Raw genomic sequence first — 16688 nt, 5'->3', positions numbered from 1 at the left:
ATATATGAGATATATATAAGAGATATATATGATATAATAGAGATATATATATAGATATATAGAGAAGATATATATATATATAGGAAGATATATATTATTAATATAGAGAGAGATATATATATATAGCTATATATAGAAGAATATATTATATATATAGAGAGAGATATACTATATTTATATAATATATATATATAGAGAGATAATATATTAATATATATATATATATATATATATATATATATATATATATAGAGAGAAGAGAAGAGAGATATATACTTAATATATAATATAAATCTATATATATTTATATATATCCAGTTACATGATATAACTACAGTTGGCTGATGACTACCTCCATTAATGCAGATGTGAATTTGTTTTTTTTACCTTGATTGTATTCCCCATCTGTATTTAGCTAGTTCCAACTCGACGGCACTGCAGTCACAAGCCAATTTCATCATTTCAGTATGAAAAATGTTCATTTTACTGTTGCATTTAGTTTGTGTATTTATAAAGTTCATTTCAGATTTAGTTTCAAGCATGGCTCCAGGGCCTCAGAACACATATCTAGATACCCACCACTCACTTCCATCAATTACAGTACATTTAATTGACAGTTTTGTTCAAAGCAACTTCCATTTTTTTCCTATCTACGCATATTGGGAGCAATTTGGGGTTCAGTGATTTCCCCAAAGACATTTCAACATGTGGACAGGTGGAGTTGGGAGATAGAAACACCAACCTATCTCTACCACCTGAGCAACAGCCACCTCTATCCATGCAGGAAATTAAAACAATGCTATTGTATGTCATTTTTACGGTATGTGGAACTAACTCAGTTAAGACAGTACCTAAAGTATATTTTTCCTGAGAGCCAAAGGCGCCATCCAGCAGTCTTGCACTGGAACACAACTTTAAGAATAGATTTTGACACAGCACGCCTCTACAGAGCTTAAAGACCAAACAAAGGGCCACTCCTAAAACCCATGCAACTTAAATTAATATTGTACTGACACAATATTGTAAAATGTTAAATCTGCAAACAAAAACTTTTTATACACAATGAACTTCAATTCAATTTTTTTTCAATTTCAATTTCAAATAGCAAAGAATTGAAACAGGAAAGCTGTTTACATTACTTCCTAATACTTAGATGTCACCCAGTTGATCCCTACATGACATAATATAATTATTAATGTGATAATTTATCTTTTGTAACACATTACAAGAGAGCTGTTTTAGTTTTCTCTTCTTTATTTCTTATAATACAACAACAAATAAAGTATAAAACATGGGTATGCGTACTAAAAGGAACACATATGTAACATATATGTAAGCACATATGTAAAATAGAAGAATAAACAAAAAAAGACAAAAAAAAATAAATATAACGCTATGAGCGGTGGATTCAATGTTAAAAAAACACTATAACATTTAACAGAAATAGTAATGCAATAGAAGCGGTCTGAGATCATAACAAGGTCTACGTCTTGAGTGCGTTGGCAGCGTCAATAACGCTACTCTTTGCGTCATTGCGTCATTTCCGACGCAGGCGCAAAATACCATTTTCTGTCGCGTGTGCGGCCTCTCTTCCTCCACCGCCATCATGGGTCGCATGCACGCTCCCGGGTGAGCTCCCTTTTTATCGTTTAAAGTTAATATTTTATATCGTTTGACCGGTTTTCATGGTACGATATGGTTTCTAAACATGTTATGAGTGGCCGAGGACCAAATTGAGCCGTTCATTGCAACCCAGAAAGGAGAAAATCACTTAAATATCTGCTCCCTTAGATCGACATCCATCTCCAGCTAGCTAGCATTAGCCGACCACACTGGCGGCTCACCGCGAGTTTTTCTTTACGACTTCGGCTTTAAAGTTAGACAGTTATATATTATACAATTACATCCCAAATGCAAGAATTTTACATGTTGTTGACGAAGACATTAAACCCCTGTAAGGCAAGAACTTGAGAGGTTTTACAATATCTATCACTAGCATGACTATTAAGCTATCGTTAGCTGGCCCATCGAGAAACTGGTTTCCTTCGTTGCTGTTGAACTCACATGTGATGTTTTCTGTTCTCTGTTCGCTGCCGTAGTGTTTGACCAGTCCATGTCTGTCTCTTTTACAGAAAGGGCTTGTCCCAGTCAGCTCTGCCTTACAGGCGCAGTGTCCCCACTGTGAGTACATACATGTGTTCTAGTCTCGTACAGTTACATTAGTCAATTGTTTCTTGGTCGTCTCGTTCATGTGGCAATCATTTTAAATATCACTTGCAGTGGCTGAAGCTCACATCTGATGATGTCAAAGAGCAGATCTTCAAGCTGGCCAAAAAGGGTCTGACCCCCTCTCAGATCGGTAAGTGCTTCTGGACACATTATAGGACTAGAAACTCACTAATGGTTGTGTGTGTGTGTGTAATGGTGATCTGCTCACTGACGGTGTGAATACGAGCTATATAGCCGTTTAATAGTTCATACAGTTGTTTTAAAGTAGATTTCATTTTGTGTAGCATTGGCCTGGTAAGTGTGTGATAGCAGAACTAGCATGTTCGCTATCTTCTTCATACAGTGTGAATGTTATAATAGCAACAAAATTATAGTTAAACCGTTTTCTTTAAAACAAAGATTACCAACATTTTGGCATTTAAAACAGTTTTGTTAAAAACTCTTACAACTCTTGCATACGAGACAGTTTTTTTTTTTTTAAACAGACATTTTAATAACAGGTGTCTGTAGCTTCTGATGTGACCACTGTCAAATTGTAAAGTGAATACAAATTGAATAATTTTACATCTTACTAACGTTCACCACTTAGACACAGTGTATATCCATATCCAATAGGGCATGTTGTGATAACTTCACTAATTCAACAGTCACATGCTGTAGCATATATAAAATGAGTATCTAGCTTGCTATTGCATTAAACTAACACAGCGCACCGCTACTCTCTGCAATACTACATTGCACATCAGCTGCCAAGTACGCTTTGTGAACTTGCTCCACTGGGATGTTAACTAGCACAGGCCAGAACAAAGCACAGTTCAGACACAACACTGGTCAGCAGTCTGTGCACACCAAGTGAACAAAAATCTTACATTAAAACAAGAGACAAAGTGCAGGGTGGAATTTTGGGGGTCTCTGTAATGATTTTCTCTAGTAATAACGTAAGTGGGTTCATGAAGACTACTTTTTAACCTTTTTAGTGTTGTAATTTTATACAAAAAATGTATTGCAGTATATATTAATGGTAAAGTAAAGGGTAAAGTTGGCACTCTGACACAAACAGATTAAGATGTCATTTAATAAAACTATTGAATCCCTTCCTGCTAAATATTTTTCATCCCTCAAGCTTTACTTGTTATATTTAGGTTGGAAAAAGAACATCTGTCACCAGTCAAATGCTGGTCAGTTTTGTATGTGGCCAGTTTGCCACCTGCCGATGTTCTTTTCTGGAGACAGTATGATGAGTCGGATGCACCTTTTCTAATCCGAATTTGCTGATAAAATGTAATTTGGCAAACATTTTAAAAAGTCAATTCTTTTTTGTTATTAAAAATGATGACAAACACGTGTCCATAGAAACAAGCTGTTCCTCATTAGCATACATGCATGGAACGATGCACAATTCATTGTCCTGCTCTTCTTATTGAGAGTAGTGATATTTCTTCTGTGCTAGAAAAAGGTTGGAGGTAAATTAGCAGAGTGGCTACTTGGTGCCACATCTGCCAGTCCCCTTCACACAGTGAAATGATGTTTTAGATGCTTTCCTCTATATTCAATTATATTTTAGACATTAAACTGTTATTTCGGAGTACGTTTTTTTTTTTTGGTAATTATGCTTGGAACTAAATGTAAGGATTGTGATTGGTCACATTGATTATATAGCATACACTACAGAAACTGACACTACATACTGGGCTGGTAATTTAGCAGAGTGCTCCCTCTAATGGTTTGTCTTCTCTCTCTGTTCACAGCGAGTCTTCTACAGCTTCTGCTCTGGTGGCATAAACTCAACACTTTTTGGATTAATAAAAGAATTTAAATTGGAAATTGTCTTGTGTTGTCTTGTATTTTGCAGATTTTGTATTTACACTTTGGAATCTAGTAAAAATGAGTGCTTTAGTGATAAAACCATTGCTTTTGGTGTAATAGCAGCTCATTAACAGACATTGTGTGTATGTGTAGTAACATAAACTTAAAATAAATACTTGTGGGAAAGTGAAACTGCACCCTTATTTGAAGGAAAGTTTGCTAGGAGTCCTCCTTACCTTTCCTGAATTAGCTAATTTCGTTTTAACCCATTATTTTAATGTTATGAATGTAAAAGGCAATAGAAAGGGCTTTCCTGGTGGGCGAGGAAGTTACGGGCACTTTCCACGCGTCAGACGTTACGTAACCTGTGGGCGGGAGGTTCGGTAAGTGAAACCCGTTCTGTCCAATCAGCGGCGCCTGACGTCAGGCTGGTTTCTTTTAAGAGATCGTGTTGCAACATCGAGACATTCACCTCAACGAAGACAACACGACTGATAAACATGGAGAAAACACATGAGCGCATTTGACGAAGGAGACTAAAGAAAATGGCACAGACTTGCCGGAAAATGAAGCGACAGCACATCGACGCATATCGGTCACTGACAAATACGCGAAATCTCTTGGTTTTCGACGAGGAATACCAGAATACGTGAGGATTTTTTTTTTCAACATCACCGCCACGATCCGAGCAGAGGACAGAGCTAAAAAAAAAAAAAAATGGCTACGATAGTTGGTCCCGAGAAGGGTTCTGAACGGACGGCGATAGAGAGGTTTGGTAGCGGAGGAATGGCGCTTCTGCCTTGGACCAAACAGATGCTCACCGTGTTGTGGGAACAGCTTCGGCTGCTGGTTCAGGTCATTTACTACACCTTCATATCGGGTAAGACGAAAGTAAAATTAAAAGTTGGTGTAATGTTTTTTTAAATGTATAATCTCCGCCCCTCTGTACTGTCGTGAGGTCAAAGCGTTGTAATCGCCGTTCAGTCACTACATGACACTGTCCTTTTTATTAATACTGTAACGGCAGTGCAACATTATAACAACCCTTATGAATACCATATACGGTCAAACTAAGTGTTTATGTCCAGTTATCCATTGGCAGAGACAGGAGCTAGTTGTCATGTCGTGTTTACGTCCTAATCAAGTTATTAATTATCACTTAATGGTACTTCCAATGTAATTCAAGCAAGTAATTCAAAATATCTGTTTCCTCATCACCCAGCCCTGTGTTGGTTGTTTTATTATAATATATGATTTGCCTATTTAAAATGAGCAGTGACCAATAATAATAGTGATTTTCATGATGACCTAAAGGAGATTTGAATTTCAATCCACTCATAACATTGTCCTCCTGTTTTTTTTTTGTTTTTTTTTCCAGTTTTCCAGATGTTCAGGTTCGAGGTTCACGTGAGAATCACAGACGAGACAGGTCAGCACATCCAGCACATGAGCACGGCAACAAACCCAACTGAATCCTTCCTCTTCTCCTCCTTGTTTGACGGAGACAACGGAGTGATGGTTGGAGGTTCGAATCCCCTCTCTAACTTCTGTGCTGACGTCAGCGACCCGTTCACTGGGAAATCCACCGCTGAGGCCCTGCTGTCCAGTCTGCGCGCTGACGACCTGTGCTGCGGACTAGTGGACGACTTTGTGTCCAGAACAACTGGCAAAGAAGACGGCATCTTTCTAGGACACCAATCCAGCTGGAAAATGGGCTTCCCGGGCGACTGGAACATCTTTGTATCGAGCAGCGACAGCTCTAGTTCAAGCGACGCCTGCCATAAAAGCAGTGAGAAAGTTTTCAAACAGGACACTTCAGAAGAGGAGAGAAGCTCTCACTGGAGCAGCGAGGAAGACCAGAACGTAGTAGAATTCGACAGTGAGGAGAGTAAGGCTCTCTGGGAGTCCCTGTCGAAATCCAGTGATCCGTACAACCCCTTCTTTTTCTCTGCGTGCATTTCAACAAACACAAACATGGGGAAGAGTAAAAGCGAAGCGATGGGCAGCAGTGATACTGACCTCGTGTCAGTGAGCAAGGCCGGCGAGGAGATGTCGGGGCCCCGAGGCCTGAATATCTGGGTCAGTCGCTCCGACAGCGAGAGCAGTTGGAGCAGTTGGGCCAGTTCTGACGGTTCGAGCCCCGACATGGACGAGGAGAGCGAGAGGCTCTTGGAGTTTTTCAGCAGTCATGACCCTTACAATCCCATGTGTTTCACTGCATGCACAGTGAGCAGCACAACGCCTCAAACCACCACCACAGTCTCTGGAGAGCAGGCCGCACTTCCCGCACCTCCCCCCAAGTCGGACACAGACACTGAGGAGAGGGAGAGCAGCTTCCCTCCTTCCTCTGAGGATGACGAAGAAGAGCAGCTGTGGAAATCTCTCTGCTCAAAGGACGACCCGTACCACCCTCTCAACTTTCAGGCCTGCCTCCAGAGCTCCCCAGCAACCACAACAACAACAACAACAACAACGCTACAGTCTGGAGAAGATTCTGGTGCCCTTCAAGTCCACCACACAAAAAGTGTACCCACAAAGGGCAAGAAATGTGAAAAAGAGGCAAAAACACCCCGAAGACCGAGAGCCACTAAGCCCTCCCTGCCCGAAAGACATTTAAAGCATCACTCCCATCCAGACAAAACACTGGTGCCCTGGAAAAAGCCCAGACAAACACCTCAGTCACTGCCAGAGGAGAAGGAAAGCAAGGCCAGCAGCACCCAGAAACAGGTCATTATCTAATAACAGTTCATAGTTACACTGGCAGACAGGATTAGATGATGCACTAAATGAGACCCCTGTGGGGTTAGGAATAAAAATAGTCTACTCTGTTAATACTACAGAGCACTGAAAGAGGCCAGCAAGACGAGCGGTTAAGTGAACGTAACTTTATTTCATGGTAGACTAAACGGCTCAAATTGTAAGTCAAAAACATGTATTGGGATGTCAAGTGAAAACCAGATTCCTTTCAAAATGTCCGAGTATTCAAAGCTGAGTAATACAGCATTGCTTTATGGTAGATGACTGTTTTCCCCCCTCGGGCTTATCGGCCCAAGTAGATACAGAAGAGCATGTGATTAAGTTAATGTTTTAATTACAAAGGAGTGTTTTCTGCTCGCTTTTACAAGCTCCTGTGAACCACAGTATCTAGGATCAGGGTTCGTTCCTGCTTCAGTAGACACAAACTGTACTGAACAGTGTGTTAAGCTGAGTTGTTTGTTGTCGGTTAGCAACCCCGCTGGTCGTCATGACTAAGCCAGTCATGTGATTCAAACGAATCAGCAGAGAGTTTCACTTCCACATGGACTTAATGAAGTGGCATAGCCAATTTGAATACCGTGTGAGTTAAAGCACTGTTACATCAGACTGATTCTGATTACACACCTGTGTACCCCGTCACTGTTGTTGGGGAAAGTACGTTGTCTTCACTGTGTTTTTTAATTTGTAGGGTATTTTCTGGTAACGATCATTTATTTGAAGTTTATATATATCCCTAATAAACCCAATAGCAGCACACACACAGTACATATCATTTAACCATCAGTATGGTTTTAACAAAATGTATTGACTCTTTGTCTTAATCTCCTCTGCATTTCAGGTGCGATTTTCTCCTCTAGTCCAAGTCCATGTCATGCGGACCTGGCCATTTGCTCGACAGGCATCTCGTAAAGGACACTGGGAAGAAATGGTGCGAGACCGGGACCGCTTCAGGAGGCGGATCCAGGAAACAGAGCAGGCCATTGGCCGCTGCTTCACCCAGACCCACAGAGAGAGGATCCGGGCGTATCTGGACGGTGCCTTGAACTGAATAGAAATCCTCAATACTGAATGTTTTATTTCCTTTTCGGATGAGAACTTGTGATTGGTTGCAATGCAACAGTGATTTTGATTTAGGCCAATCAGAAATTTGTTGTTAGGCCAACTTTTAATATTTGGTGTCAAGTTGAACAACCTTGTACCTCAAAAGGTTTTATACATTGTGGGACTGTTGCACTGACTGACACTTTCTCATATTAACCTCAGCATTAATGTGTGGAATGTTTTTGTATGCCTTATATACCGATGACCTAGTAATGTAACTTATTTATGCCCTATGGAGCTTGTCATTTATTTTATTTTTTACTGTTTTTATGTGTTTTTCTATGTGTGAACAAACCACAGTGAAATCTAGAAGTTAAAAGTAGATGATGATATCATAAGAAAGCAGAGCTTCACAGTGCAAAGTGTCTTTGAGTTTTGTTTGAGCATGATGTATACATATAAAGTTCTGGTGCAGTTTTTTGTCTTATTGTTAAATTATTTTAGTTGTCTTGTGTTTTCTTATTCGATGGCACATAATAGCAGTGTGGAAATAGATATCTTTGTTATATTTGACGGGAAAGATTTAAACACTTTGTCCTATGTAACTCACGCCGCTTCTTATGGTAACATCCTGTAGCCAAAAATATATCAAAATCATCTGTAGCAAATTTGTTATTAAATGCTTTGTCAAATCAATAAAATGTGTTACACTGTCATTGTTCTTTGTTTTTCAGTTGCAAGAGGCACACAAGCTGTAACATAGATTTAACTAAAAGAGAAAAGCAAACAACACACAGCTTACTTTGAATTACGTGACAGTCTGCCATTTCCTGCATGGAGACAAAAGGTCCCAGAAGTATGTAAACACAAACACGCTAAGTCAAATATCTCAGGGGGTTGTTTTGTTTTTGAAGTAAACATGCATGCAATAGTGCACATATTCAGATGTTCAGAGGATTAAAACACATCCACAGTCTGCGGTTTCAGCTGTGAATACAGCAGAAATGTGCAGAAAAGCAGGACAAAGTCTGGATATTTGAAGTGACACATAGGCAGCACCTTCAGCCTCACCGTGGCCAAACAAATTAGTTTGACCTCTCATCCAGTTAGGACACACCCAGTGCGTTCAGCCTGGGTGTGTGAGGGTATGCACCTGTTCGCGACTTCCACCTGCGGTGACAATAAGGTAACTGCATAACCTTTGCTTTGTTATTGCGTTATACACACTGTACTGCACCTTCCATGGTCTACACTGATTTGGTGCTTTGCAAGTTAAAAGACATTAGGAGTCCTACACTAAAACTGAAAAGTCTTTGTCTCATTTAAGCATTATTTTCAAGTGTAGTCATTGAAACAACAGTTATATATAACCTAGCCCAGTTTTAAACTAAAGGTCGAGACTTCTTTCACTGCACTGGGTTGTGCAGTATGTCTGCAGTGTATTGCTCCTCATCACTGTGCCTGAAGCATTTAAGGTCCAGTTAAATGTCTGCAGTGTAGAAACACATCTGTACGTGGGTTTTTGCGTCCTTCATCCATCCTAACCCCTGCCTCTTTCTAGGGCTCCTTCATTGCTTCCTTCTCATGTGCCTTGTCTCTCTCTCTTTCTCTTGCTCCCCTCACCACACACACACACACACACTCAGGAGCATATAATTTCCCAGAGGGCTGTGAGTCTCCGTGCAGACTGACTGCTGTAAGGCTGTCGTAAGACAAGGGTTAAAAACACCAAGGATGATGAAATGACTTTCCAGAGAGATGAAATCAATTAGCAGGTCTCAGACGCTCTCCCCACACACCACCCCTCCTGTACACACACTCACTCATACACACATACACAGAGATGGTGCAAAGGTGAGCAATCGCTGACACTGTTGCTGTGTCAACCCAGCGGTGGGTCTTTTTGCTGATGATGTCCCCGCGTCCTCCCTCCCACATATTGTGTATGTAAATTGATCTCCTGCTGGTGTTGCACACAGAAAAATTATGGTTCTTTGTTGGCATTAGTGGTTTGAATTCGAGCCAAAGAAAACTCAAACATCCCTTTAATTGTTTAAAATATATTAAAAGAGTTCATACTAATAATTACCTGAAGCATTTTATACATTTCACAGCATAGTGGAGGGTCTATGATGTCCCTTTAGTCAGTCTTTCACCGCATCAGGAAAATACTCGGGTATGAAGCAAGGAAACCATTTTCAAGGAGTTGCCTTTAATCATTTAAAAGTCTGACTAAGGATAGCTATAAGATGCAACGACATCTGACCAGACATTCAACAAACCAGTCAGCTCAGAGTGCAGTCCAGAATATAAAAAATGATGTGTTTAAAAGAAACACAACAATGTATTATTCTATTATTATGTATTATTCTATTTATTGTTAAAGAGATGCCCAAAGGATAGACAGAGTGATATGCTGTACAGTTTGTAAAGCACTTTGAGGTAAATGGACCTTGAATCTGCTTACAGCCGTCACAACAGGGGTTTCCCATGATGCAAGCCTGTTGAACCATTTTAGTCAAGAGTGTATATTATCTAGACACTGTGCCTTTGTTCCTGGGGTTTGTGCAGCTGACTTTATGACATTAGCTGTGAGCTTAGAAGTAAAAAACAAACTCTAATATCTGTTTTTATATTTTGTGTGTGAGGACAAGGCAATGGGTGGTCCCATTTGTCTGTCTGAGCTCCCTCTGCATGCCATCCATGTTTCAGATTTAGCTGTTAGTGAAAACACCACAAGGTGCTTTTATCCAGAGCAGAGGACTTGGTATCCAGCTCAAGGGCACTTCAGCAGGACGCAGAATGTCTGCCAGAAGCAACTGAATGTGTGATTCCTAGTTACAGGATTAATATGCCACCTGCTCCTCCATTATCGCTCCCACTCCACACTCTTTGTATCTTTGTCTCCATCTTCTTCCTCCTCATCCTCTTCCAGTATCATTAGCTCTGTGGCCTAGGCGACCCCGTCTCCAGGCAACCGGCAGGAGTGGCGAGGCGTTGAAAGGATTGCAGGTGATTGCAGCAGCGGTAGAATCGGCAGCAGCAGCAGAGGCAGTGGGTTTTTAGCTGCACACACACACACACGTGGTTGCCCCTCTCACTCGCCTGCCTGAGAAGGGTATCTCCTGGGTCACAATTAGCTGATGATGCAATCTACCAGCAGCTATTGTTTCTCACACCGACTCATATAGAGAGACTGCACGAAATGCAAAAGGCAACAAAGCTAATCTTCCTGTGTATGGTACAGTAGAGATAACATGGAAAATACCACATATGAACCCCTGAAACTTCTGCAGAACCCACACCTCATCTGTCTTTTTATGTGTCATTTTGTTTCTTTCTTTTACACATTCTTTTTTTAAACATTTAAGTTACACTTTATTTTTATGAATTGCATTAACGTATATCCAATGCTTATGTACATTTCACAGTCAGGATCCTCAGGGGATTTATACTTTCACATAAATGCATCTGATCTGGCTCAGAGGCTCCAGAAGTCCTCAGCAGAATAAGGACTGACTTACAGTCACTATAAGAGGATTAATGAAAACAGCCATTAAGAGAATAAACACTATCATTACCATGCTGAACATTATTATGTCCACATATATCCAACTCACTCATTATGAGAGAGACAGTAAGACTAGTATGTGACAGCGAGACATGCACACGTACGTGGTAAACACTTATCTATTCCAACACATGGTCATGAGGATTAGTGTGTCTGACCAACACCCACCCAGGCTACACACAGAGCCCTTACTGTCAGTGGATTTTTTTGGTCAGTGCAGAATGGGTGTAGTGTTTCATTTGAGCCACTAGGGGGGGCAAACCTCTTATCTGGTACGTGACACAACACACATAATGTTTACTCAGGAATGACAGCAAGGGGAAGCCACAAAAGAGCAATAATCACATGTCAGCCTTTCCCCCATCAAACTGCAGGGGATTGTATTTGAGTCAGATTTATTGTATGCTAATTGAAATGTAAGTAAGAGGTGTCACTGTCTAACATTCAAGCAGTTACGTCCAAAATAACTGTTGTGAAATAACTTTTGCACTTTATTTCAATGTTATCAGTGATACACCAGATGCACTCACCACCCCTCCGCCCCAGTGCCAAAAAAAAACAACCTGCAAGTGCCCTCTTGGATGCCTCTATGGCAGATGAAACCAAGATGAAGTGCACTGTGAGATGCCCCACCAGTGGACAAAATGTGGTACGGTGCCCTAACCCTGACTAAGCTGATTCCCCTTGAATGCATCATGACTCCACCCCTGAGCCCATCATTCAAAAATATATAAATAGGTTAATTACATTTGTTGGGACTGTAGTCACTTTTGAAAAAGTTAACAGGTCTTTGGGTTTAGTCACGTTGACATCAAAATACCTCTTGAATGCATGTGCCATATTTGGAGCTTCCTTCCATACTCAGACTGCCATATTTGGACACACAGTGTCTGTACCTCAGACAATAACTATGTAACTCTGCTGCCCTCATGTGGGAAGACTGACAACATCAAGGCCAAAAGAAAAGGTTTTCAGTCACTTACTGTTCATTTGCCTTAAATTCAGACCTTTACAGTAAAAAAGATAGAAGCTCAGGGAAAGCCTTTCATCCTGCTGATCATTTATCAAGTGTAACTGTGTCTCCTGTATCTGTTAGAGCCAGTAGAATATGTAGACAGCTATAATAAGAATAAACAGGCCAGAAATTGATTTTGACTCCAAATAAAAAGATATTTTCATATTTTTATATTGCCCACCAAAACATTTAAATCTAATAATTTTACAACTTGCACAGTGGCTTCAGGACTCATAGATTGACTGTACTGGTCATGTGGAGGCAGTTGGAGAAGTGTTGGATATATTATGATAAGCATCAAATGTAATGATGCAAACTCTGCCCGCCTCTGCGTCAAAGCAACTGACCTCCTCTTTGTGTAAGATCACTGTACTAAAAAGGGGGAAAAAACATATTCAAATAAGGTCCACAAGAATCATGTAAACAGGGAAATCATGTTAGTTCAGCGGATTGAACAGAACAGCAATTACACTGTAATCCAATACACAACTAAGCTGCTTTTGGGGGATTCCCCCACTCTGATCTGGCTGATGGAGGAGCTTCTGACTGACCAGCAGCAGCGGTTGTCTGAGTAAAGAACTGAGCTTATGGTCACAAAGCCTTACATTTAAGTTTAGGAACTTCCTTGGATGATCTGGGTTGGCAGGGCATTAAACCTGCTGCAGTTGTTTGTTTTTGTCAAAATCCTAAGGAAGATGATTTGTGATGCAGGCTAATTCAGGACCTTATCTGGTGGGGTTGTTAAAGTGTTTCATCAGACAAATAGTCATGATGAAGTTTCTCATAAACTAAAAAAAAACTTGTCAATGTGACATCATCATCATCACCTATCAGACAGCGTGAATAAACAAAGATTGATGCGATGGTGCACAACCCTCAGACTGGTCAGAGTTTCCACTGTCAGTGGGGCTGCCCATGCTAAAGTTAGCTGCACTCATGCCATTGGGGTAAATGGGGAAGCTGAAGGTCCAGCAGACAGCTGTTCAGTCCTCACTCATTACATTAGATTTACCACCAGCAGCTGTGAATGAAACCTCTTGTATGAACCATATAGATGTGAAACGAGAATTCATGACTGACCTTTAACCCACATCTTATTTCTATGTCAATGGAACATGGGGACAAAATTGCTTCTGCACCTTATTAAAAGCTCTGGTGTGCTCCAGATCTCATCTTTCAAAATGGTCTGTGATTTGCCAATGCTGGAAGATATTGGCTGTGACTCAGCTCACTACACTTGATTAATGCTCAATAGCACAGATGCTCTTAGTAATTCACAGACCTGGTTTTGAGGGAGTTTACTGTCGAGACATTGACAGTGGGCAGATGTGTGAAGGTAATTCTTAGATAATTTGTTTACAACGTGACATGAATTACCACCAGGAACGGTTGTTATTTGTGCTGTGTAAGCTACAGATAATATCTCAAAACCTAATCACAACAAACATGTCTGTATGGATATACAGGACTTTAAATATTGTTTTTGTCTCTTTCATTCACATTACATAGTAGTGTACAAAAAATAATCTTCTGATTTCCTCCCACATCCCGTAAACATGATAATCTTAATGTGTTTTTCCTGTGACTCTGGGACAACATGGGAGGAGTTTTCAGTCACATAGAAACATGTCGACATTTTGTGCTGTCCGTTGCAGTAAATCCTGGTCACTTTCCTTGCTCTTCCAAAATTCAGTTGACCAAAAACATTTAGTTTATCTCCTGGTCTGTTGATGTTTTTGTTTTTGTGAACAGCTGGAATGAAATCTGATGCAACAAAAGTGCTGGAAATTATAAGAAAATATTTTCTATAATGATTCCCATCAGAAAGTTCCTTAAGGTGTGTTGCCTTTTAATATACTGTTGACATGTCATTGGATTTTATGAGATATTTAAATAAAAGGAATCAGTATACCACCAGAACCGTCTATTTGACACCTGAATTCCACCAGAGGGAGACAGAGTGATATAGAAAATATTTCAGATGGTTTTGTAAGTTTTCTTGAGTCTTCTGAAATGTATTATAGAAACTTAAAATTAGATCATTTAAGACACAGTTTTCTGTTTACTTGAAGCTGCTGGATACAGCAAACCCTGTCAGTATTATTGTGGTAGTGAAACACTGACATTTGTGATAGGAAATTCTAAACTTAAGTCAAACAAGCTTTTTCTGCTCATGTGATCTATACAAACATTTGGTTGTGGACTAACAAAATGGCAGAAAGGTCCGGGAAAAGTAAGTGAACCTTGTTTATAATACTCTACCACAGATATGTGGTTTCAGGGTCAAGAATGAACACTCTACTTTGATGCTTGGCTCTATACTCCCATTTCTTTTGATGTCTATATCACAAGATTGATATAATTGTATATTATGATTCATTTATGTCATGTAAAAACTATTTCCATGTTTCCAGGTGTTGCAAGTGACTGGACAGGTTGAGATTGAGCTAACCATCTGAGTTTAAATTACTCACAAAACAACTAGAGTGTTTTTGTTTCTCTGATTTTTGTTTGGAGTCTAAAGGTTAGGCTCTGAATCCACCAGGCTCCCTCAGGTGATAAATTTAGCTTTTAAATTTAGGAAGTCTGAGCAGGAGGGGCCAAGCTCCGTCAGGCCTGCCGGCTGTTACCCAAGTCGCAATCTCTCGTATGGAGCCAAGCCATGCATTATTCACCCCACATTTACATAAGACACAATGGGGCGAACAGTGCCAGAAATGTGTACGGCTGAGCTGTGTGTGCATATTTAGTGTACAGTGTAGGAACGTTTCTCTGAATTTCTTTGCCACCTGAGGTTTCTGCTGCTCTGCCAGCTGATGTTGACGCAATATGGACGAGGGCAAAGACCCTCAAACTCCTTATTGAATCCTTGAAAGAGAGAGAGAGAAAGACCGCCGGATCAATAGTTATATTGTTTCTGTGCACATTTGTCTCTTTTTACCTCTCTCTCTTTTTGAAGGCTTTGTTTGCTGAGGGCTTGAAGCCAAAACAGGCTTTGTGGTATTGTTAAATAAACACAGGTTGGATTAGCCATGAATTACTTCAGAATTCCTTCACCATGATGAAATAGTTCTGGGTAATATGGTGCTCGAACAAAACGATTAAAAAGATTTATATATTGCAATCATTACTTCCCTTTGTGGTGAATTGGCAAGAATCTGGATGAAAGTCTTGCTATTAGCGTTATTGTCTTGTACTCATTTTAACTATATCACCAGAAATGGTAAACTGCCTTGCAGTCTGCTTTCAACAGTAACATTGCTCAGCGCAGAGCAGACCTACAATACATGGTACATGCAAATAATCATTTCAAATAATTATTGTTTTGTGCTGCTTGGTTGGATGGGTGGAGTTTGTGTAATAACTTAATAATAGCTGACAGTAGCCTCATGGTTACAGACATCTGGTGATCTGATGAATCAAAATTAGATTAAAATACAATTTTAGCAGACTTTTGTCAGAAATGTAATATAATATTCATAAGTAGAGTATGTTTTCATTGTATAATTACCTGCAAATAAGAATCATTGTGTTGTTTGTTTGTTGAACAGCTATGTTTCTACAGTAGCCCAGAATTAACAAACCAAACACTGGCTCTAGATAGGCCCTTTGTTTCGCTGTCACTGTAGTTTCTTCTACACGCTCTCCTACTTAAGGTGAGAGAACAGTTACCGATGGTTGCAATCTGCAACTCCACCACTAGATGCCACTAAATCCTACACACTGGTCCTTTAAAGTGAATGTTTAAAGTCATTCAACGATACGTTTTTCATATCCAACTTACACCAATCAACCATAACATTGGTTGCATTGGCTGGCCCGTGAGGTCCGATCCAAAAGACGAGCTACTGTAACTCAAACTGCTGAAACAGTTAATGCTGGTTCTGAATGAGAAAGGTGTCAGAACACCCACAGTGCATCAACAGTCTGTCTGGTTTGGGGCCTGCAGAACATTAAGACCACCAGGGTGCCCAGGTGCTCATAATGTTATGGCTGATATGTGTATATACATATGCAGATATCATATCATATATTTTTTCATAAAAAATTAAAAATGATGGTTGAATAAATAATATGAGAAATGAAGCCATGGCCCTCTGGGCATATTTAAATGTAAAAAGCACATCTAAATAAAAAATACAAATTATAGGAAAACCCCACAATGACTGAAACCTTGAACATCAACCTTGTTAAATAAAAAAAAATTGTACAACTGAATGACATTGGCTGAGCTTGGCATCAGGTGCTCCTGTGTGTCCTTGTTCGTGG

The 16688-nt window shown here is 40.0% G+C and overlaps 1 protein-coding gene, 1 long non-coding RNA gene and 1 other non-coding gene across 3 annotated transcripts; all 3 read left to right on the top strand.

Moving 5' to 3' along the window:
* Positions 1 to 1526: 1526 nt before the first annotated feature.
* LOC118330105 lies at positions 1527 to 2349 on the top strand. The gene is made up of 3 exons (XR_004796813.1): positions 1527 to 1629; positions 2133 to 2181; positions 2281 to 2349. It is a non-coding gene; the product is annotated as an uncharacterized LOC118330105 (long non-coding RNA).
* Positions 2350 to 3620: 1271 nt separating this feature from the next.
* Positions 3621 to 3748, top strand: LOC118331105. Its single transcript, XR_004796865.1, has one exon. It is a non-coding gene; the product is annotated as a small nucleolar RNA SNORA19 (small nucleolar RNA).
* Positions 3749 to 4486: 738 nt separating this feature from the next.
* Positions 4487 to 8549, top strand: ppp1r15b (protein phosphatase 1, regulatory subunit 15B). Its single transcript, XM_035664530.1, has 3 exons — positions 4487 to 4915; positions 5414 to 6762; positions 7631 to 8549. Exons 1-3 carry the CDS (start codon positions 4753 to 4755, stop codon positions 7838 to 7840), a joined length of 1722 nt encoding a protein of 573 aa, XP_035520423.1. The 5' UTR covers positions 4487 to 4752; the 3' UTR covers positions 7841 to 8549.
* Positions 8550 to 16688: the final 8139 nt, after the last annotated feature.

Source organism: Morone saxatilis, unplaced genomic scaffold (genome assembly GCF_004916995.1).
Source record: "Morone saxatilis isolate NCDOM2014 unplaced genomic scaffold, NCSU_SB_2.0 Contig2, whole genome shotgun sequence".
NCBI lineage: Eukaryota > Metazoa > Chordata > Actinopteri > Moronidae > Morone > Morone saxatilis.
This window is presented reverse-complemented; position numbering and strand designations above follow the sequence as displayed.